Here is a 23,120-nt window from a genome sequence, read left to right as displayed (position 1 = left end):
CGCAAGAGCTCCATTTCTTCAGAAAACCATCCCCACACTGGCCTAAGTTGTGTTGTTAATCTCAAAGAGACCTCCCGGTTCTTTGGATAGCTCAAGTTCAAAGATTCTGCCCTCAAGGCAAAGCTTTAATTTGAGAGGCCCCGCTCAGGCGAGGTAGATATCTACCTCAAAGTTCTCCCTCTCTGTGAAAGGCCCCCTTGTGGGTGAATCGTGTCCCCTCCCAGGGGCACTGCATCTCTCAGCTAACTTGGCCTGTCCCCACTGCAGGATGATACCATATTGGCAGGAAAGAAGTTAGACCGGGAATCAGAGGACTACCCGAGCAATCTGCTGGTAGTTGTCCAGGAAAAGCTGCTAAAACTGCAGGAGCACCTGGACAACCAGGACGTGCCCGAGATGCTTCGACACATAGCAGACCGAGAGGTTCACACAGATCACTCCCGGGCCTGTGGGGATCAAGACTGGGGGTGCCGGGTGGGAGTCGAAAACCAGAGAGCAGACTGAGATAGGAAAAACAGGTGCTGGCTGAGGTGTGACCTTCATAACCAAAACAGAGAATCAGGGACTGGGTGGATCGAAGGTTGGGAGGGCTGGAGAACCAGGGATGGCCTATGGGCAGGTCCTTAGAAACAAGGCTTGAGTGACAGGGTAGTTCTGCTGGGGAAAAGGATGCAGGGAAGAGTGGGAAGTGATCTCCACTTAGAATCCAGTAGAGTCGTAACGTAAGGTGTGAGGAGGTGGGATACAGCTTCACTGCAGTCCCCACACCTCTCTCCTGCCTCCCCCACAGTTCCTGGCCACGTTAGAAGGAAAGCTGCCTCTGTACAACACCCGCATCCTTCTGCCCGTGGCTAGTGTCAAGGACAAGTTCTTTGGTCAGTGTGAGTCAAAGGGGACGAATGGGAGGGGCAGGAGGTGGCCTTACGTCAAAGACAAGGAGGAGGTGCATGGTGTGGTGAAGGCTGGGAAGGGAAAAAGAAACAAACGTCTCTTACCCTCCCCACCACCCACCCCTGCCTCTCTGTAGACGAAGAGGAGAGTGAGGATGATGACCGAGATGTAGTGACCCGCGCTGCCTTCAAGATCCGTTCCCAGAAGTTAATTGAAGCCCGCAGCAAGAAGCGCAATAAGTCGCGCAGATCTTAGACTCTCAATCAAGTCCCATCCGATGCCTCCGGGACTCTAGGGAGCCCTCCGACCCTCTGGGTCCACCTACGGGTGTGTGTGTCTGGGAGCCTCTGAGGCTCCTTCAAGGTCTGGAGGAAACTCAAGCAGGGAGCACCGCAGGCCAGTAGCGCCCGGGGGAGAGAAAAGGCCGAGCCAGAAGTTCCCACAGTAAATCTCCCGAGGCCGGTTGGTGCCCGCCTCAGAATCGCGCAATAAAGGTCACTGACCAACCCCCTGGGTATTCACCTCTTTTTGACCCTGCACCGCCCCCAAACGGCTGCCCCGACAAAATGCAAGGCCACAGATACTTCGTGGCTTCTAGCCTGAGATGATATGGCTTCCATCACCTGTGGTACAGATTCAGCGTGCCCTCCTCCTCTTCCAGACATAGGAGACACCCTCTATACCTGGGGTTGATCAACCCCAACCGAGCATAAAGAACTTCCCTCCCAGGTACACAAACCTGTTGTCGTGTCCCCTGCACTCATATCTGAGTTATGTCTGAGTGACAGATTGACACGCATCTCTGGGGAGGAACGGGACTTCTAGGTTGGCCTGGGTGCGGGGATGGGGTCCGGCTGGGGACCTCTGGAGCCGTGGGACCGCCTTGCCCAGCCCCGCCCCGCGACTGGACGCTTGGCTGCCCCGCCCCACTGCCCGCCGGCCCTTCCGCTTCACTCAGCGGCGCCAGGGAGCAGGACGGGCACCGGGGCCATGGAGAGGACAGCGGGCAAAGAGTTGGCCCTGGTAAGAGGGAGCTGGGGATCCTCAGATCCCACGTCCCTAGCGTAACCCCAGATTCAGAAACTCCAGGCATCCACCCCTCGTTTTCTAACCTTTCTCCAAAATGGATGTGCCCTGGAGTCCTCATTTGGGGATTCAGAGTTCCTGACTCCGTGAAGCGGCTAGTTTGGGGGATGGGGACGGGGGTCTGAGAAGTCTCAGGAGGAGGCGACAGAAAGATTCTTTGTGACATTGGACTCTGGGGTGTCCCCAAATGATACTCCATCTGGGAGAAGGGTACCCGTGGCGAAGAGGGACCCACCTGGGAGCCCACCCCGAGTCTCGCCTACTATGTTCGGGAAAGCGGGCCAAACATAAAGTCAGGGGGCTAAGGCCGGTGGGACGTCCCTGAGCCCGCCTCCACGTCCAGGCACCACTACAGGACTGGGGAGAGGAGACCGAGGATGGCGCCGTGTACAGCGTCTCCCTGCGGCGGCAGCGCAGCCAGCGCTCAACCCCAGAGGGGTCTGGAGACGGCCAGGTGAGGAAGGGGCCGAGGCGAGCAAGTGAGAGTGGACTCAGCTCAGGGGCCTGGGAGTTAGGAGGAGAGGGGAAAGCTGGAGAACCGAGGGTGAGCCTCCTTAGAACAACGGGACCAGGAGGAAGGGCGGAGCTTAGCGGCGACCAGGTGAGTAGAAAGGGCCTGGGGGCGGCCAGGTGACTCGGTTTAAATCCAGGAAACGGGGTGGGGTCAGGTGATAGCGCTCCCCCCCCCCAAAAGGTGAAACTGAGCGGCAGGGTGCAGGAAAGCCGAAATGGGGAGCGGCCAGGTGGTGATGGGTGGGACTCAGGCTTGGTCAGTGAAGCTTGGCTGCAAAGCTGACTGAAGCCGGGGATGGCCGGGTGAGAAGGGCACAGAGGGAAGTAAGTGCTTAGAGTAGTGGGGTGTCCTACGGGGTTGATGTGGGCATTTGATGATTGGATATAGATTTAGGGAGTCTCGGATTTTCAGAGAAGGACACGGTCAAAAAAAGGAAAGTGCCAGAGACGGGTATGATTAGAAACAAGGTGCGTGGAACGTTCCTCATCTTATTTCATTCACTGCCCCATTTCCCTGCAGACCCCCATCCCGGCTATGGATACCTTCCTTCAGTACCGTACCAGCAAGGTGCGAGCACTGAGGGCCGCCCGACTGGAGCGGCTGGTGCATGAGTTGGTGTCCGGAGACCGCGAGCAGGATCCTGGCTTTGTGCCTGCCTTCCTGGCCACCCACCGGGCCTTTGTGCCCACGGCCCGCGTTCTGGGCTTTCTGCTACCCCCGCCGCCGCCGCCGCCACCACCACCTGCTGGGTCAGTCATTTTTAGGAGACCCGCACGTCCCCATCCCCAGAACCCATCTGTCTGACCCCCTTCCTCAGATTTGGAACCCCCGGCCACGAGTCCTATAACTCTCATGTGATAGAGCCTTTTTTCTCAGGGTAGACAGCAAGAGGACAGAAGGACAGGATCTGAACTTCAGCAAGAACCTGAGGTTGGTTTCCATTCCCCCCACCCCACCCCCCACTCAAGGGAGCCTGGGGGAGAGAGAGGATCTCAAGGTCAGGTCTGACAGCTGCAAGGTTGGGAAGGTCTAGATCCTTGGGCTTAGTTTTGAGTCACATACCCCTCTCTGTCCAGGGCTGTAGTTTCGGTACTGGGATCTTGGCTGCGAGATCATCCTCAGGACTTCCGGGATCCCCCTGATCATCAGAACCTGGGTGATGTCCGAATCTTTCTGGGCTGGGCAGCCCCAGGAGGGGCAGAAGTCAGGGAAGCAGAGAAACTTCTAGAAGATTTCTTGAAGGAGGCTAAGGAAGAGCAGACAGAGGGGGAGCAGCGACTGGCTTGGGCAGGTAAGGAGCGATCAAGGCCGGTGATATTCCGAGACAATACTACCTACTCAGCTCCAAATGACAGGCCCTGAAGACATTTTATTTATTTAGTTTAGTGCTTGGAAATGAACCTTTGTGCATTCTAGGCAAACACTATACCCCTGAGTCACCCCAGCTCTTGAAGAAAACTCTCTTCCCTTCATCCTTTAGTTTGTTGGTTCCTTCCTTCCTTCCTTTCTTCCTTCCTTCCTTCCTTTGTGTGTGTGTGTGTGTGTGTGTGTGTGTGTGTATGTGTGTGGTCTATGTATGTGTTCATGTGTGTGGGTGCACATGCACACATGTGTACATGAATGTGGAAGTCAGAGAATGATGCTAGGTGTCTTCCTCTATTGCTGTCTCTTACCTCTGGAGACAAGGTCTCTTCTTGATCCTGGAACTCACCCATTTGGTGAGACTGGCTGGCCGTTGAGCCTCCAGCTTCACAGAGTTTGACTTGCAAATGTTAAACTGTGCCCAGCTGTTTGTGGGTGTTGGGGATCTGAACTCAGGTCCTCACACTTGCATGGGCAAACATGTAACCCACCGAGCCATTTCTCTAGCCCCATAGATGAGCCTTATTTTCTCCACTTGATCACACCTTTAGCCAAAGAATTAGCAGTTGCCTAGTGTCCTCCTGCATGCAGAGATCCTCTGTTCTCTGATTTGGAATGTCACTTAGAGACCTAATGCTTGCCTAGCCAAGAATGGCAACCTGGGTTCAAATCCCAGGCCTGCTGTTTGTTGGTTACTTTGCCTCTCAGAGACCAGTTCCCTTAAATGGGAGTGGTCGTGTGTCTGCTTCTTTTTTTTTTTTTTTTTTTGGTTCTTTTTTTCGGAGCTGGGGACCGAACCCAGGGCCTTGTGCTTCCTAGGTAAGCGCTCTACCACTGAGCTAAATCCCCAGCCCCGTGTGTCTGCTTCTTAACCATTGGAGTTGAACCACTAGCTCCGGCCTCCAAATGGTGGGCTAGGGTTCCCACCCTCCTGGAAATCTAACTAAGTCAGTGAGCAGTAAGGGCTGGCCAAGTGTGTTGGCATTTTAATTTGTATTTATTGTTACTGTGTATGTGACACAGGTATGTGGATTCTTGCTTGCCAGAGAAGGTCTTGGAATCTGTTCTCTCTCTCCTTCTACCTTTATATGAGTTCCATGTTTTTAATGACTGGCCCATTGGACCAATCTTATTATTTTATTAAGTGTTGTTTTTATTTTTCAAGACAGGCTCTCATGTAGCGCAGGCTGGCCTCAATTTGTAGCCAAAGATAACCTTGAACTTTGATCTTCCTGCCTCTACCTCCCCAGGGCTAGGGTTACAAGCTCCACCATACCTGGTATTACTTTTGCTACTATTGCAGCTTTTGTTGTTACTTTGTTTTTAATTGATTTGTTTGTTTATACTTCGTGTGTTTGAGGCGTTTTCCTGCTTTAAGTGCACGATGTGCTTGTAGTGCCAGCCAGTAGTGGGGCAAAAGAAGACATTGGATCCCCTGGACCTGGCATTACACACAGCTATAGTCATTATTTTGTTTTATTTATTTTCTTATTTTTTCTCAATAATATATTTTTTATTCACTTTACATCCCGATTACAAACCCTTCTCCTAGTCCCGCCTTTACAAATTCCTCTCCCCACTACCCCACTCACCTTGTTCTTAGAGAAGGGGAAGGCCCCCAACCCCCGCCTTGGGTACCACCCTACCCTGGGGCAGCTAGTCCCAGCAGGACTAAGCAAAAAAGCCCAGGTGGGAGAAGGGGATCCAATGGCAGGCAACAGAGTCAGAGACAGCCCCTGCTCCAGTTGTTAGGGGACCACATGAAGACCAAGCTGCACATCTGCTACAAATGTGTAGGGGGCCTAGGTCCAGTTTGTTTTATTTTTTGAGACAGGGTCTTGCTATGGACCTCATGTTGACCACACCTCTAAGAGGATGACCTTGAACAAATGTGTGGTTTGTGCAGTGCAAGGGACTGAACTCAGGGTCTCCTCCATGCTAGGCAAGCACTCTACGCACTGAGCTATGCCCCAGCTCCTGAGGGCTGGGGTTAAAGATGTGCACCACCACCCAGCTGTTTCCCGTTTTGTTTTTTCTTTTTAATGTTTGTTTGCTTGTGATGCTGGGGGATGGAACCTGCCTAGCCCTGCACAATCCAGGCAAATTTCCCCTTAAATTTAACTTTTTACATATCTACCAGGTGTAGTGGAGTATATGCCAAAATGCCATATTAATACCGTGTTATAGGTACCAAGGTGCCTCAAACTCTAAAATAGGAAGATTTGATTGTAAGCTAGAGGCTAGCCTGTTCTACACAGTGAACTCCTTTGATTGTAAGCTAGAGGCTAGCCTGTTCTACACAGTGAACTCCTTTGATTGTAAGCTAGAGGCTAGCCTGTTCTACACAGTGAACTCCAGGCCACCAGGACTACATGATGACACCCTGTCTGAAAATAAAGTTGAGGATAGAAAAAAATATTTACAAACCCCATTTGAAGTGTCACTTTTGGGGCTGGTAAGAGAGCTTGACAGAAAGGGGTTTGCTGACAATTCTGGTAGTCTGAGTTTGATGTCTGGATCGCATAATGAAAGGAAAGGACAGACTCTTGACATTTGCGTACACACAAAGGACAAGTGCAGTTTTATTCATTCAGGTATTTATTTATTTATCTATTTATCTATTTAGGGGGCATACTATAGCTCCATGTGCTAATAAGCCATCTCAATAAACCTAAATAAAGTTCTAGATTTTTTTTGCTGGGGGGGGGGGCGGTGTTTTGTTTCGTCTCGAGACAGTGTCTCACTGTGGCGCTCTAGCTGGCCTGGAACTTGATATGTGGTGCAAACTGGAACTGAACTCAAGATAGCTGCCTTCCTCTGCTTCCTAAGTGCTGGGATTAAAGGCAACATACCAGGAAGGAAGGAAGGAAGGAAGAAAGGAAGGAAGGGAGGGAGGGAGGGAGGGAGGAAGGAAGGAAGGAAGGAAGGAAGGAAGAGAGGGAGGGAGGGAGGGAGGGAGGGAGGGAGGGAGGAAGGGAGGGGCTGGAGAGATGGCTCAGTGGTTAAGATCACTGTCTGCTCTTCCAGAGGTCCCGAGTTCAATTCCCAGCAACCACAGGGTGGCTCCTGACCATCTGTAATGAGATCTGATGCCCTCTTCTGGTGTGTCTGAAGACAGCGATAGTGTACTCATATAAACAGAAAGAAATTACATATCAAAAAATTAAAAAGAGAGAGAGAGAGAGAGAGAGAGAGAGAAGAGAGGGAGAAAGGCCACTTCTCTTCAAAGTGACTCTCACACCCTGAGCCTCTGAGGCTGCTTTATTTTTCTGCACATCATTCATGGTTGATTCCTGGCTTTCATGCATCCTGTGAGCGCAGGAACCAAGGCTCCTATGGGCTTTGTCCCCAGAAGTCAGGACAATTTGGATTAGCTAACTGACTGGTTAGTTGCTACAGTCCACCCCCCTCCCAAGCCTTGATGTTGATCTCATCCTGATCTGAATCTGTGTCCCTAAATCCTTTGTTTATCCTTTAATCCTGAGCCTAAGTGGCCCAAGTGGCTGTGCTCTTCCCTGCAGCCCACCCACTTAGCTCCGCCTGCTGACAAAGTCTTTTCTCTCCTTAATTGATTACCAAGAAGTTTCCTTTTCCTGCCATCATTTTAAATCTTTTGTATGGGGGGCTCCTTCACCTCACAGTGTGTGGAGTGTGTGTGTGTGTGTGTGTGTGTGTGTGTGTGTGTGTGTGTGTAAATCAGAAGACAACTCTCTGGATTTTTTTTCTCCCCTTTGACAGTAATCTCCTTTAACCACTGAGCCATCTCACCAGCAACCACCCCTCCTCCCACTGCCTCCCCTCCAACCCCACCCCCAACCCCTTAGACAGGGTCTCACTCTGTAGCTCAGACTAGTCAGAAACTCACTGTGTAGCTGAGGCTGGCTTCGAACTCATGGCAATCTTTCTGCTAAATGTCCTCTCCACAAAGTCTCCCAAGTGCCGGGATCAAAGACCGGCCTCAACACACCTGGATAAATTTGGAAGTTTTTTCTCTTTCTTCCTTCTATATTTCCCTTCTCTCCATTTACTTTGCATATGTGTATGAGTGTTTTGCCTGTGCATATGTCAGCACATCCCATGTATGTATGATGCCCAGAGAGACCACAGGGAGCATTGGATTCCCTGAGACTAGAAGCGTAGACTGTGGTTAGCTGCCACGTGTGTTCTGGGAATCTAACCCAAGCCTTCGGAAGAGCAGTGGAGTGCTCCATACCGCTGAGCCATCCTTTTCAACTGCAAAGTGAGTTTGAAACAATTGTATCTATTTCTCAGGCCCTCCCTGGGCTGCCCAGTCTCCCAGATCAGAGTTTGCAGAGGATTACTCGGAAGAGGAAGGCCTCAGGTCAGAAGGCCCAGAGCTCCTGGACTTTAGCGTGGATGAAGTGGCGGAGCAGCTGACTCTTATGGATGTGGTGGGGAACCCAGCCAGCGGCAGGGTGGGAGGGCAGGAGGAGGCCTGGATGATGAGCATGCATCCCACCGTCATTCTCCCCTACCCAGGAGCTCTTCCTGCGAGTGCGGTCCTGCGAGTGCCTGGGTTCCATGTGGTCTCAGCGCGACCGGCCGGGAGCTGCCGGCATCTCTCCCACAGTGCGCGCCACCGTGGCCCAGTTCAATGCGGTGACCGGCTGTGTGCTGGGCTCGGTGCTCGCTGCGCCCGGCCTGGCGGCCTCGCAGAGGGCACAACGCATTGAAAAATGGATTCGCATCGCCCAGGTGTGCGTCGGGGCTCGGGTGGGGTCCAGCAGCAAATCTTGGGTGAGACTGAGAGAGTAACCTAGCATTATAGGACACAAGATTGGTGGGGCTGAGGATCAGAGACCGGAAGTGGGTGTGCCTGAAAAAATAGGGGTGGGCTGGAGAGATGGCTCAGTGGTTAAGAGCACTGACTGCTCTTCCAGAGGTCCTGAGTTCAAATCCCAGAAATCACATGGTGGCTCACAACCATCTGTAGTGAGATCTGATGCCCTCTTCTGGTCTGAAGACAGCTACAATGTACTTACAAATAAATAAATCTTAAAAAAATTAAAAAAAAAAAAGAGCACTGACTGCTCTTCCAGAGGTCATGAGTTCAATTCCCAGCAACCACATGGTGGCCCACAACCATCTGTAAAGAGATCCGATGCCCTCTTCTGGTGTGTCTGAGACAGCTACAGTGTACTTATATATAATAAATGAATAAATCTTTAAAAAAAAAAGAGCACTAACTGCTTTTCCAGAGGTCTTGAGTTCAAATCCCAGCAACCACATGGTGGCTCACAACCATCTGTAATGGGATCTGATGCCCTCTTCTGGTGTGTCTGAAGACAGCTGCAGTGTACCTGTATAGGGTTGGAGAAAGAGAGAAGGGAGTAGCCAAGTTCAGCTAAGAGGTCGGGGTGGGGTGGGGTGGGGTGGGGGAGCTCCCGAAAATCAAAGGCAACATCGCGGTTTATGTGTTTAGTTACTTGACAGGTGAGACCTGGAGTCTGACCTGGTATCAGAAATCCCAACCGCGAGCTGGGTGTAGTGACACATACCTGTCAATCACAGCCCTGGGGAGGTGGAGGCAGGAGGATGGAGAGTTTGAGATCAACCTCTGATGTGTAACTACCAAGTCACTGTATCAAAGCAGCTGTGAGTGGGAGAGCGCAGTGGAGTGAGGCTGTTGACCAGAGCGCCTCCTTCCCTCTTAATCCTAGCGGTGCCGGGAACTACGAAATTTCTCTTCCCTACGAGCGATCCTGTCCGCCCTGCAGTCTAACCCTATCTACAGGCTCAAGCGCAGCTGGGGAGCTGTGAGCAGGTGAGTCAGGTGCCATGCGCAGTGTACCCCATCCTGGTTGTCCCCTCTGCTGACCCTGACCACGCCCCTCTCCACCCCCACAGGGAACCACTGTCTGTTTTCAGGAAACTGTCGCAGATTTTTTCTGATGAGGATAACCATCTCAGCAGCCGAGCGATTCTTTCCCAGGTATTGGGAACCCCAAATTCAAGGGAGTCGTGCTTGTAACCCCAACCCTTGGAAGGCTAAGGCAGGAGGATCGCTGTGAATTCAGGGTCAGCCTGGTCTACACAGCAACCTGCAGGCTAGCTAGGGCTATATAACAAGACCAGCAGGGTTGGGGATTTAGCTCAGTGGTAGAGCGCTTGCCTAGCAAACACAAGGCCTTGGGTTCGGTTCTCAGCTCCGGAAAAAAACAAAAAAAACCAAGACCAGCATGGAACCATGGGAGACTCTGTCTCAAAATATCCCAAGAGTATGGAAATGGGAAATGGGGGAGGGCTCGGTTGGTAAAGTGAGCTCTGAAGCCGGTAAAAGCTGTCTGGGAGACCTGGAGTCCCAGCAGCCAGGGAGGCAGACACAGCGGGACTCGAGAAACCTAGCCCAACGCATCAAACTCCAGGGTAAGCGAGGGACCCTAGCTCAAAAATACAAAGATTAGTATAGGGAATGCTTGGTATCTGTTATTCATTTACTTTTTAAAAAAAAAAGATGTATTTATTTATTATACATAAGTACACTGTAGCTGACTTCAGACACACCAGAAGAGGGCATCAGATCTCATTACAGATGGTTGTGAGCCACCATGTGGTTGCTGGGATTTGAACTCAGGTCCTCTGGAAGAGCAGTCAATGCTCTTCACCACTGAGCCACTTCTCCAGCCCTGTTATTCATTGATTTACCTATGTATTTATTTATTTAATGTGTATGACTGTTTGCCTCCAGGTATTTGTGTGTACCATGTACATTCATGGCACCTACAGAGATAAAAGCAGGGCATCAGATCCCCTAGAACTGGGGTTATACATGGTTGTGAATGTGGATGCTAGAAAATCAAACCCAGGTCATGTCCAAGAACATCAAATGCTCTTAACCACTGAGCCATCTCTCCAGCCCCAGGATACTTGATGTTGACCTCTGGCTTAACACACACACACACACACACACACACACACACACACACACACACACACAGTACTGGGAATGTGGCTTAGTCATAGATGTGAAGTCGGTAGGATTCAGGGATGGTGATGTAGACTCTAAGCCCTGCATTCGGAGGATCAGTTGTTCAAGGATAGTTTTGTTTACATAGTGAGATCAAGGGATCTCGTCTCAAAACAAACAAAACAATTCATAAAGCAGGGCCCGGTAGCACATATCTTAATCTCAGCTCTTGGGACGCTGAGGCAGGTGGATCTCTGTGAGTTCAAGACCAGCTTGGTCTACATTGCAAGCTCCAGGCTAGCTATGGCTTAGGAGACTCGGAGCCAGTGGAGGGGAAGCATCTTATTCTGGAAGCATCCTTCCTTTCTTGTTTATAGTGGGCTCAGTTCTCCTTCCTCCTGCTTGTTCTCCCTACTCACAGCCTTATTTCTTCATTCAGTAATGAATGGAGAAAAGCAAGACGCTCAGAGGAAATGACTCCCTAAGGATACAGTTATAGCCGAGGAGGGAAAGGAGCCATGTCTTGGGAATTTCCTTGATAAGCAGGGTTTTGAATGTGGGCCAGTATGTCCGACTTACTGTAGCAGGAGTTGGGTGTGATTAGGGTCAGGAGCTTGTCCTCAGTGTGAATTCTGTGCAGGTGATCATGGGGCCTGATTTCTGGGTCTGGAATATTCTGTCTCCCTTAAGATAGGTGTGTGTTTTACCCACTCACCTCCTGCAGGTCTCTCCCAATGACTCCACCTTCAAGAAGCCTCCCACCTCATCACCTTCACAGTCCCCTTGTGTACCCAGTGTCCCTTGTTTCTGCTTTCCCCGACTGAGTTATCCTGGCTATCCCATCTTTCCCTCGTTAATGGTCAGAGTTTGTCTCATTTGGTCACCCTTGGCTAGTTAGCACTCAAAACAGCGCATGACGGCACAGTCGGTATTCAGTAAATACCACGTGGGGCTGGGGCTGGGGCTCAGTTGGCAGAGGCTTACGCAACATGATGAAGCCCTAGACTCCATCTCCAGCACTGTATACAGTGGGTGAAGCTGGAGCCCCGTGGTAATGGTGGACACCTTTAATCCCAGCGCTTGGGAGGCAGAGGCAGGTGGATCTCTGAGTTCCAGGCCAGCCTGGTCTACAGACCAAGTTGCAGGACAGCCAGGGCTATACTGAGAAACCCCGACTTGGACAAACAAGACAAAACCAAACCAAACCAAAAAATGAGGGAGCTGTGCACACCTGCCACCCTAGCAGTCAGGAGGCAGAGGCAGGAAGATCAAGAGTTCAAAATTACTCTGTGCTACAAAGAGACTTTGAGGTCAGCCAGGGCTACATGAGACCCTGTCTCATAAATAAAGCAAAAAGGAAAGAGGGGGAGGGAGAGGGAGAGGGAGAAAGAGAAGAAAAGAATCTTGTTAGGGATAGAAGGAAGTAAGTAGGTGGCCCTTCTCTGCATACCACTCAGGAACAGAGGCAGGAGGATTCCATATTTGCAAACAGCCTGGGCTACATTTAGACCTTGTCTCAAAACAAAATTAGGAGAAAACAAAATCAAAACAAAAATCCGGGGAACCAGAGAGACGGTTAGTGGTCAAGAACACTTGCAGCCTTTGAGTTTGTTTCCAGTGTTCACAGCTACCTGTGACTAAGCATGTGGGGATCTGATGCCCTCTTCTGGCCGCCTGAGGTACTGCATACACACCACCACCACCACCCCCAACCCCCAAAAATCAAACAAACCAAAACCTTCTAGTGAGAGTGAGGAGGCTTCAAGGGGCAGAAAGCAAACCTCCTGCATGCCAGCCGCCATTTCTGACCCACCAAAAACCAAACACATCCCTGTTCTCGCAGGGGACTCCAGTCTAGATGGGGACAGAACAGACCTTCTTGCTGTCTGAAAAGTACACAGACGTGAGCTCAGGGTCCTCCCAGAGATCCCCAGTTATCCAGTTCTAAGTAGACTGGGGGCAAACATCTTCCCATCCACTCTGGTCTTGCGCTGGCTTCCAGCTTTAGCCATCTGTAGGATAACTCCACACCGTTTGGCGTTAATAGCCTATCTGTGATGTTCTCTTGTTTGAAGGCAGGGTCTCCTGCAGGGACAGGATGACCTTGAGCGCCTGATCTTCCTGCCTCTGTGTGGCGTGCTGGGATGACAGGGATATGCTGACACAGCCAGTTTCTGCACTGCTTGGGATGGGATGCACAGTGCTCCCAACTACAGCCCCAGCCCCTGGCTTGTGATTTAAAAAGGAGCGTTAAATCACACTTATTTCTTTGTGTGGATGTCAGTCAGATCGATCCTCTCAAGGTGGATCCTGGAGATCCTACTCAGTTGTCAGCCTTGGCAACAGCCCCCTCCCTCACCGAGCCAGCTTCCCTGCCCCCAGCGTGTGACATTTGAACGGGACTTCAGTATGTGTGCCTCTGTGAGAAGTGTCACAGGTGGGTCTCAGAGGTAGTCTTTCCCTTCCTCTCAGGAAGAGACCACTGAGGGACCCCAAGGTGATGACTGCTCCCCAGGAAGTCTGCCGTCAGTAAGCAATATGGTTCAGGATGGGGACGGGGGTGGAAGGGGGACTCTTGGGGAGTTGGCATGGGGTCAGTGATGCCCATGAGTAACTGAAGCTTTTGGGATTGCAGAAACTGCCCCCAGGTCCTGTCCCCTACCTTGGCACCTTTCTCACAGACTTGGTTATGCTGGATACAGCCTTACCAGATATGTTGAAGGTTTGACCTCCTACCCTTGACTCTTGACCCCTGCTCTATTACCCACAGCCCAACAGTCCTTCATTCATTCAGCTTTGATCTAGCTTGAACTCATACTTCCCTCCACCCCCACATACCATAGAGGCTTGTGCCATCATAGCTCTTGAACTTGACTTTTGACCCTTGACCCTTGACCCTGGATGCTATAGCTCAAGCCAGCTTTGCCCCCTCAGGGAAATCTCATCAACTTTGAAAAGAGGAGGAAGGTAAGTGGGTGGGTAGTGGGGGTTGGTGAGATGCCCCACGGGTGGCAGGCAGGTTGTGACAGGTTCTCAGGAGACACCCCCTCAGGAGTGGGAGATCCTGGCCCGAATCCAGCAGCTACAGCATCGATGCCAGCACTACAGCCTGAGCCCCCGCCCGCCAATCCTGGCTGCCCTTCGTGCCCAGCGCCAGCTCAGCGAGGAGCAGAGGTGACCACCCAACCAAGTCCACCTCATACATTCACCCCACCCTCCTTCCCCTCCAGAAATGTTCCAGACCCCATCCTGAAGACAGGGGTCTGCTACCCGAAGGCCATCACCCTCCTCCAACCCAAAATCCGCCCCATCCTACACTCTGGTTTTAGCCCTTAATGTTCGGTTAGCCATTCAGCTCAATTGTCCCAACTGTTCTGATCCTGTCATCCAAGTCTGCGGCCTTGATCACTAAGTCCTAGTCTGAGGATCTGACACTAGCTTTAGCGCTCTCTCGGCATCCAACTCAGCCAGCCTGTCACTTCCGCCCACCCACTCTTCCAGCCCATGACCTTTACGGTTGGTCCTCTGAATTACCTGGCCCTGAACTTTAGAGTTGGCCCAGATCTCTCTGGACTGTCTGCTTTGTTTAGCTCTTACAGTGTCACACACATGCTAGGTCTGTGCTACACCTCTAAGCCATGGCCCCAGCCATTTACTGGGGCACTCTAGGCAGGGGCTACACCTCTAAGCCATGGCCACAGCTCCTCACTAGAGGACTCTAGCCAAGCACCGTATGTATGAGCTTCACCCCTAGCTAATCTCACCCTGTGAGTGCTGTGCACCCCACTAACTAAACAGTTCACCTCATCTGTAACGAACCCTGATACCCCAGTGATTCCCATTTGTATCCTGACCTTGACCTGGGCTCTAACCCCTCTTCCCTCCCCACCCCCAACATGGTTCACAACTCATTCTGTTAGCTCTTCTGCTTCCTGCTCCAACACCCCTCACATGCTAAACCTCTCTAGCTACCGAGTCTCCCGTGTTATTGAGCCACCAGCTGCCTCCTGTCCCAGCTCCCCTCGTATCCGGCGACGCATCAGCCTGACAAAGCGTCTCAGTGCGTGAGTGTGGGGATGTGTACGGAAAGCCATGTGGGTAGATTAGGGCTATCCAGTCCTGGAGGTAAGACACCCCTGTCCTTACTCTAGGAAGCTGTCCCGGGAGAAGAACCAGTCTCCTGGCGGGAGTCCCGGGGATCCACCCTCACCTACCTCCAGGTCAGTATCCAAGGCAGAAGGGACTAGAGTCACCAGGACAAAAGAGGCCAGGCCTCTCATTCTGAAGTCTGTTCTCACCAGTGTGTCTCCAGGGTCTCCCCCAGCCAGTCCTAGAAGCCAAGACCCTCCTCCTGGCAGTCCTCCAGCTTCACCAGGGCCTCAGAGCCCCAGCACCAAGGTACGACAATAATCTGTGAATGTGTTAAGGACTGGGGCACCCAAGGCTCAGAATGTGTGTATGTGTGCGTGCATGTGTGTGTGGGTGTGTGTGGGAGTATGTGCACACATGTGTGGGTGCACGTGTGCATGCATGTATAGCACTGAAGGTATGTATCCCAGAGACTGACTGTTCTCTGCTGTTTTATCTGAGAGCATCTCAGTGGCCAATGAGCAATCACCTACCTACCATTCTGGCTTCTCCTCAATCTGACTTGGATTCTCCCCTATCTGTAGGCACATCAGGTACGATCCCTACCACCTCTATTTCCTAATAAGTAGTACTCCAGCTAAATGTAGCACAGGCCTGTAATCTCAGTAGTTGGGATGGAGATGAGAGGATCAGGTGTTCAAAGCCATCCTTGGCTACATTATAAGGTTATGCTCTGTGACATCCCAACTCAACAACACAAGCAAACAAAAAATACTGGCATTCAATCGAGGACCTCATAAGGGCGTTACCACTGAGCCGTACCCCAGGTCCTCACTGTCTTGAGACAGGGTCATACCAAGTTGCCCAGGCTAGCCTTGAGTTTGTGATCCTCCTACCTCAGCCTCTCCAATAGCTGGGATGACAGTTCTGTGCCAGCAGCTCCAACTGACAGTTCTTCAAAGACAAGCCCCTAGATTTGCCTGTCCACACGCACGACAGGGAAGTACTCCAAGCACCCACAGGACTGTGCGCGAGGGTGCTCAGCTGCTCTCTGATGGGGTATGGTAGGTTTCCAACTGTGAGCACAGCTATGTATGCACACTGTGAACTTGGCTTTGTGTGGATGTGGGATGTGTGTCCGTTTGTTTCTGTGACAGAGAACTGTAGTTTGTGTGTTATGGGATGACGTGTACTCAGCCGTGTGCGTGTACCCTAATGTGTGGTCCCCGCTCCTGTGTGTGAGGACTCTGGGTGTGTTCATCAGTTGATGTGTACAGTGGGGTGGGAACCTCGTGGTTCTCACCACACAGCTGAGCAAGGCTGCAGCCTCTGCTGTTCCACACTGTCTACAGCTGTCCCTGAGCATGGAGCCACCAGGGCCCTGGCCCATGACCTTGACCCCGAGCAGCTCTCGAACTCCCCTCCTTGGGCAGCAGACTTCAGAGGCCCGCGTCATCCGCGTCAGCATCAACAATAACCATGGGAATCTCTATCGGAGCATCTTGGTGAGGGCTGGGAGGGGACGGCCTTGCCCTTAGATCTGGGACCCTGTCCCTTTAACACCTCTCCCTCTCTAATTTGTTTTTTTTTTTTTTTAAGATTTTATTTATTATATATAAGCACACTGTAGCTGCCTAAAGAAACCAGAAGAGGGCATCAGATCCCATTACAGATAACTGTGAGCCACCATGTGGTTGCTGGGAATTGAACTCAGGACCTCTGGAAGAGCAGTCAGTGCTCTTAACCGCTGAGCCATCTCTCCAGACCTCTAATTTGTTTTTAAATTACATTTATGTCGTGTGCACGTGTAGGTCAGGTGACAGCTTGCAGGAGTCCGTTCTCTCGTCCCACCATGCCAGTGCCAGGGACTGAGCTCAGGTTGTGGGGCATGGAGCAGCCGTCTCCTGCCCAGCTGTCTCACAGGTCCTTCCCTGTTCTTCTTTTCCAGCTTACTTGTCAGGATAAAGCCCCCAGCGTGGTGCAAAGAGCCCTGGAGAAGCACAATGTGCCCCAGCCCTGGGCCCGGGACTACCAGCTCCTCCAGGTCTTGCCTGGGGACAGAGGTAAGCAGAGACAGCTTGAGGGCTTAGGGGGTCTCGGCTCCATCCTGGCTGGAGCAGGGAGGCAGACTCTTGAGGCCACTGTTCAGTCCGCACCTGCAGTGGGGAAGCAGAGGGAGACAATGCTACGGCTCATCTTGCTTTCTCCTTCAAAAAAAACTTTCTTTCTTTTCTTTTTCTTCCTTTTCTTTTTCTTTTTTTTTCTTTTTCTTTTTCTTTTTTTTTTTTTTACATTTTATGTATTTCACTTTTGAGCAAGGCCAGGTGTTGGTGGCAAGCATCTTTAATCGTAGCACTCAGGAGGCAGGAGGCAGAGGCAGGCCAGTTGCCGAGTTCGAGGCCAGCCTGGACTATAGGGCAAGTTCCAGGACAGCCAGAGCTACACAGAAAAACTCTGTCTTGAAAAACAAACAAGGGCTGGAGAGATGGCTCAGTGGTTAAGAGCACTGACTGCTCTTCCAGAGGTCCTGAGTTCAAATTCCGGCAACCACAAGGTGGTTCACAATCATCTGTAATGAGATCCGATGCCCTCTTTCGGTGTGTCTGAAGACAGCTACAGTGTATTCATATCTAATAAATAAATCTTTAAAAATATTTAAAAAAGAAAAACAAACAAACAAAAACCATTCTTGAGTGGGGTATATTCATGACACTGCACACGTGGAGGTCCGACAACAACTTGAGGAGTTCACTCTCTCCTTCTACCCTGTGGGCCCCGGAGCTCAAACGTAGCTTGTCAGGCTTGCAATGAGCACTTTTACCCACTTAGCCATCCCACGGGTCTGTACCGTGTTTGCTTTTTGCTTTTTTTTTCTTTCTTTCTTTCTGGTTTTTCCAAGACAGGGTTTCTCTGTGCAGCTTTTGCTGTCCTGGAATTCTCTGTACTTTTGCTGTGTACTTTTGCTGGCCTAGAACTCAGAGATCCACCTGCCTCTGTCTCCTGAGTGCTGGGATTAAAGGCTTGCACCACCACCACCTGGCTTCTTACTGTGTTAAGCCGTGTAGAACCTCAGCCCATTTGGTAACGCCACCACATTCAGGCAGGTCCTCTGCCTCAGTTAGCCTAACCCAGGTAATGGGCCCAACCAAGTTTGTCTCTGAAGTCATTCTAGTATTGAGTTACAACCTGCACCAACCATCACTGCCCAGCTTGACTAGGGCTAGCAAAGCCACAAGTCAATTCAGGCAGAATGTTGATGTACCATGAAGTGTGTAAAATGTCTGTGACTGGATGGTCTTTCTGGGGTTGTGAGGCAGTGATATTATCCAGGGTCAGATAGGAAAAGATGTAGAAAGCTTGTAGGTTTTGCTGTTCAGCCTCAGGCTGACCCAGCAGGCAACTGAAGGGGTTGGAAGAGAGAATGAATCTGTTTGGCTCATCATGAGGGCCCTGGGGTCACTTGAACTTGCACTGGGACAGGGCCAAATGATCTTGGATTCAGAAGTGCAGGGTAGTCCAGGCTTGGTCAGAAATTGGCAAGAGGTGGTGCTATAAAGCGTGGTATAAAGTAAGCAAGACACCAGCAAAGAATTTATGAGCCTGGTGGGATGGCTCAATGGTAAGAGCACACACTGTTCTAGCAGAGGACCCAGGTTTGGTTCCAGCACCCATTTCAGGTAACTCATGACCTGTAACTCTAGCTCCAGGGGCCTGACCCCCCTGACCTCTGTGGGCATCTGCAGCCATATGCATACACATATATGCACAATTAAAACAATCAAAATCAGAGCTGGAGCTATGATTCAGTTGTTAAAAGCACTGGCTGTTCTTTCAGAGGACTCAGGTTTGGTTTCCAGCCCCCACATGGCAGCTCACAACCATTTATAACACCAGTTTCTGGGGATTCAACACCCTCTTCTGGCCTCTGTGAGCACCAGGCATGCACATAGTACACATACTTACATACATACATAATACATACATACATACTTCCATGCATACATATACACAGGCAAAACACACATTCACACTGTAGCTGTCTTCAGATACACCAGAAGAGGGCACCAGATCTCTTTACAGATGGTTGTGAGCCACCATGTGGTTGCCGGGAATTGAACTCATGACCTCTGGAAGAGCAGTCAGTGCTCTTAACCACTGAGCCATCTCTCCAGCCCCACACATTCACATAAAATAAAAATGGATAACAATAATAACTTAGAGAATGTATGAAGGCTGGGTGACGGCTCACTTGGTAGAGCATTTGCTGTGCAAGCATGGGAACCTGAGCTGGAGTTCCCAGAACCTATGCAATAAAGCTGGGTGTGGTGTTGTGGATCCATAATCCCAGTGAGAGAGAGAGAGAGAGAGAGAGAGAGAGAGAGAGAGTGAGTCAGGCGAATCCCTGAGCCTCACTGGCCAGCCCTACTTAATGAGTTCCAGGCCAGTAAGGGGGCCCTGTCTTAAAAAAAAAAAACAAAAAAACAACCGGGCTGGAGAGAAGGCTCATTGCTTGAGAGCACTCACCGCTCTTCCAGAGGTCCTGAGTTCAATTCCCAGCAACCACATGGTGTCTCACAACCATCTGTAATGGATCTGGTGCCCTCTTCTGGTGTGTCTGAAGATAATGAACGTGTACTCATATACATAAAAGTAAATTTTTCTTAAAAAATAAAACAAACAAAAAACCTAAAAAGTCACAGGATCCTGAGGAACAACATTTAAGACTTACATGCACACACGGAGCATGGGGGCACAGGCCTGTAATCCCAGCATTTAGGAGGCCAGGGCCAGCCTGGGCTACAGAGTGAATTTAAGGCTAGTCTGAACAGTTTAGTATGACCTGGTCTTAAAGAGAAAAAAAGAGCCAGGGGCAGTTGGGAGTGGTGACAGGGTCTGTAATTCTAACCACCCAAGAGGCTGAGCAAGAAATTCCAAGTTCAAAGCCTAGAGCAGGCATGGTGACTCAAACCTGCAATCCCAGCATTTGGGAGAGTGAGGCAGGAGAATTGTAATGAGTCACAGGTTGGCCAGGACAACTTAGTGAGACCCTGTTTTAAAAGAATACAAATAGGTCCAGAGTGTAGTGCAGTTGCTCGAGAGCTCGGTTAACACCTGTGGAAACCTAACTCTGTCCCAGCATACAAACCAGGTCTGGTGGTGACACCTTGTAATCCCAACACTCAAGAGATGAAGGCAGGAGAATCAGGAGTTCAAGGTCACCTACATAGAGAGGAGGAAGCCAGCCTAAGCTACATAAGACCCTGTCACAAAAACTGTAACAAAAGTCACAAGAAAAAAAAGGGGGCTCCGGATATAGCTCAGTAATAGGCTGCTCACCTTACATATCCAAGGCTAGCCCTTAGTGAGAGAGAGCTGTGAATATAGCTCAGTGGCAGTATGTGCCTACCATGTGTAAAGCTGGGTTCAGTGTCCAGTGCCAACTGTGCCTGTGTGTGTGCATGTGTGTGTGTGTGTGTGTGTTATTATGCATATAAATATTCATACATACAAACACACACACTATATGGGTTACTTTTCTGTTGCTGTGATAAACACCATGAGTAAGGTAGCCTGTAGAAGGAAGTTTATTTGGGCTCATGGTTCCAAAGAGAAAAGCCCATGACACTGATGGCTCACATCTTGAATGGCAAGCACAAAGCAGTCCTTACTTGAGATGGCACATGGCTTTAAACTCTCCAAAGTCTGTCCCCAATGATGTACTTCTTTCAACAAAGCCATACTTCCTAAGCCTCCCCAGGCAATGCCACCAACTAGAGACCATGTATTCAAGAGCCCAAGACTGTGTGGAACATCTCAATTCAAACCCACAGCCCTACTCACTTGCACAAAGAACCCTTCGAGGTCGAGTGTGGAAGCCCTTAGCTTCCACAAGTGGAAGGCCTGTGGAAGTGATCTGGAATAATTGTCCCAGCAGCCTGAGCTTGCCTGGGAAGTAGTTTGGGAGAGGTTGGGGTGTGGGGGAAGCCATTTGAATGGTAGAAGTTTGCCCAAGGAGCCCCCAGAATTTGCAGGTCTTCCACTGTAGCCCCTGTTTCCATGCAGAGCTCCTGATTCCTGACAGTGCCAATGTCTTCTATGCTATGAACCCAGCTGCCCCTGGTGACTTCTTACTTCGTCGGAAGGAGGGGACAGGACATACACCCTCTGCCTCCCCAAGCTGAGGCGGTGCTCTCCCTGTCCTGAGCCAGAGGCACAGCTGACAGCTTGGAACCTGGATTTTACTACCATCAAAGTAGGGGCCCTGGAGAGCCTCTGTCCCCAGTGGAAACCATTTTGCTCTGTACCCTGGGGTCCCCCAACTTTGGGCCATTGGAGCCCCATCTCTTTGACTCCCTTGGCCCTTGACCATTATTCTAAAAGCATGGATGTGTGGGAAGAGTGTAAAACTAGGAAGAATCAAGGGCGCTCAGCTTAGGTGGGAGAGCCTTTGCCCAGCAGCCCCAGACCCTGGATGGTTTCCCAGCACTTCCAAAATAAAAGTCCTAAGGGACTTGGACTATGAGATGCAGTTCAGTCACATTCTAACATTCAGGACTCTGAGACCCAGGACAGAGCATAGACAATGTGGTGACACACATCCGTAATCCCAGTGCTTGGGACGGGGGATCAGGAGAATCATCCTTGGCTACATAGTGAGTGCAGGACAAACCTGGGCTACATCATGAAACCCCACTCAAAAAAAAAAAAATCCTAAGGAGAGGTAGGGAAATCTTAAGGGAAGTTCAGGGTTTCCTCCCCCGCAGTTTCAGGAGGGGCTGTCCTGCTTTTCTGTCACCTGGTGGATAAATGGGAAGAGGGAAGAGGTTACCCATCCCTTGCAAATACAGACAGTGAGAAACTGGGCATGGCGGTGCCTGTCACTGGGGGAGGCGGGAGGATTTTGAGCTCAAGACCATTTTCAGCTGTAGTGTGACTTCCAGACCAGCGAAAGAAAGAAAAAAAGAAAGAAGGAAGGAAAGAAAGAAAGAAGGAAAGAAAGAAAGAAAGAAAGAAAGAAAGAAAGAGAAAAGAAGGAAGGAAGGAAAGAAAGAAAAGAAAAGAAAAGAAAGGAAGAGAAAGGAAGAGAAAGAAAGAGAGTAGCATAGATGAATCAAGCCAGAGGTGAGGTGAGCTCAGAGGCTCAGAGACTCAGAGGCTCAAAGACAGTCTTGAAGACAGCAGCAGCAGTGCTTTGGTTTAGACTGGACTCTGACAGGGTTCTGGGTCTCATCAAGTTCTCTTCTGTCTCAGGGGACCTGCACAGTGGCTCAGTAGAAAAAGTGTTTGCTTTACAAGCATGAGAGCCTCAATTCAGATCCCGGCACCCACATTAAAAGGGGAGAGTGGGGTACATCTATCATCCCAACTCTAGGAGGTGGAGAGAGACATATCCCAGGAGATCACTAGGCAAGCAGTTCAGAGTGTTTCAAAGAGTAATGTTGAGGCGCCATCAGGCTGGCTCCATGGGTCCAGTGACCTGGGTTCAATCTCCAGGATCTGTGTAAAGGTGGAAGGAGAAAACTGACTTCACCAACGTATCCTCTGACGTACACGTGTGCACCAACACATACACGCACGCGCGCACACACACACACACACACACACACACACACACACACACACGGTTTCTCTGTGTGTTCCCCTGGATGTCCTGGGACTCACTCAGTAGATCAGCCTGGCCCTGACTCACAGAGACCTGCCTGCTCTGCCTCCCAAGTGCTGGGATTAAAGTGTGCACCACCAACTGCCCAGCTCCAAGGGCTACCCTTAAAAGGGAGGGGTGAGTCTCCCCCTTCCACAGTTTCTGGTTTCTGCCGGTTAGAATGAAGACATGAGGTGACAGTATGGTTGAGTGGTCACGTCCTCTGAATAACTGAGCAACAAGAGGGAAGGCACCTGGGCCCCCGAGCCCAGCTGTCCTGTAGACGACTTTCTGGTAGACAGTAATGGCTCAGAGAGTAATGGGTGTAATGTCAGAAATAAATTGCTACTTCTCCCTGCTATTATTTGGGTTTGTCTTAGTGCCAAAAAGAACATACCTTTGACCCCAGCACCCAGGAGGCAGAGGCGACTCCAAGTATAGCCAGGGCTACACAAAGAAAACCAAACCAGGGAGGGGCTAGAGAGATGACTCACAACCATCTGTAATGGGATCCAATGCCCCCTGCTGGTGTGTCTGAAGACAGCTACAGTGTATTCATATAACACAAAATTAATAAAATAATTCAAAGGAAGAGAAGCACAACAAAA

General features: G+C 50.6%; 2 protein-coding genes and 1 long non-coding RNA gene across 16 annotated transcripts in view; 2 read left to right on the top strand and 1 right to left on the bottom strand.

Moving 5' to 3' along the window:
- Odad3 (outer dynein arm docking complex subunit 3) overlaps positions 1–1,398 on the top strand; it is a 13,679-nt gene extending 12,281 nt beyond the window's left edge. For 3 of the 5 annotated variants that reach the window (XM_063265339.1, XM_063265338.1, XM_063265341.1), the window contains 3 exons: positions 268–423; positions 791–881; positions 1,028–1,398. In XM_063265339.1, coding sequence (XP_063121409.1) covers positions 268–423; positions 791–881; positions 1,028–1,146 — 366 coding nt within the window. In that variant the 3' untranslated portion in view covers positions 1,147–1,398. The remainder of the gene's footprint in view (positions 1–267; positions 424–790; positions 882–1,027) is intronic. The other 2 variants (XM_063265340.1, NM_001309457.1) reach the window with 1 other exon arrangement.
- The window catches only part of LOC134480147 (uncharacterized), a 9,918-nt gene extending 8,152 nt beyond the window's left edge, over positions 1–1,766 (bottom strand). The window contains exon 1 of the long non-coding RNA XR_010054329.1: positions 1,631–1,766. This is a non-coding gene — a long non-coding RNA (uncharacterized LOC134480147). The remainder of the gene's footprint in view (positions 1–1,630) is intronic.
- Positions 1,542–23,120, top strand: Ralgdsl3 (ral guanine nucleotide dissociation stimulator like 3). Of its 10 annotated transcripts, none has more exons than XM_063265062.1 (19): positions 1,542–1,914; positions 2,321–2,431; positions 3,011–3,240; positions 3,368–3,421; positions 3,568–3,782; positions 8,126–8,265; positions 8,354–8,569; positions 9,535–9,638; positions 9,722–9,806; positions 13,254–13,310; positions 13,417–13,503; positions 13,716–13,748; positions 13,834–13,955; positions 14,750–14,841; positions 14,933–15,001; positions 15,094–15,179; positions 16,223–16,375; positions 16,819–16,933; positions 20,934–23,120. In XM_063265062.1, the coding sequence occupies exons 1-19, from the start codon at positions 1,735–1,737 to the stop codon at positions 21,050–21,052; spliced, it is 2,268 nt and encodes a 755-aa protein (XP_063121132.1). In that variant the 5' UTR covers positions 1,542–1,734; the 3' UTR covers positions 21,053–23,120. The 10 variants fall into 10 exon arrangements, 9 of the variants coding, with proteins under 9 accessions (XP_063121132.1, XP_063121131.1, XP_063121130.1 ...); XM_063265061.1 differs by having other exon boundaries at positions 14,750–14,845; positions 15,083–15,179; XM_063265060.1 differs by lacking the exon at positions 20,934–23,120 and adding an exon at positions 17,190–20,923 and having other exon boundaries at positions 9,743–9,806; positions 14,750–14,845; positions 15,083–15,179.

This window comes from Rattus norvegicus, chromosome 8 (assembly GCF_036323735.1).
Source record: "Rattus norvegicus strain BN/NHsdMcwi chromosome 8, GRCr8, whole genome shotgun sequence".
NCBI lineage: Eukaryota > Metazoa > Chordata > Mammalia > Rodentia > Muridae > Rattus > Rattus norvegicus.
The sequence above is the reverse complement of the archived record's forward strand: the minus strand, read 5'-3'. Positions and strand labels throughout refer to the sequence as shown.

Excerpts from the sequence above, each read along its gene's own strand:
- Ralgdsl3 (XM_063265058.1), top strand. The coding sequence starts at position 1,735 with ATGGGGTCCGGCTGGGGACCTCTGGAGCCGTGGGACCGCCTTGCCCAG. Across the intron at positions 13,311-13,416 it reads CCCCAGGAAGTCTGCCGTCA|AAACTGCCCCCAGGTCCTGT; the intron begins GTAAGCAATATG and ends TTGGGATTGCAG. Across the intron at positions 14,846-14,932 it reads CTGACAAAGCGTCTCAGTGC|GAAGCTGTCCCGGGAGAAGA; the intron begins GTGAGTGTGGGG and ends TCCTTACTCTAG.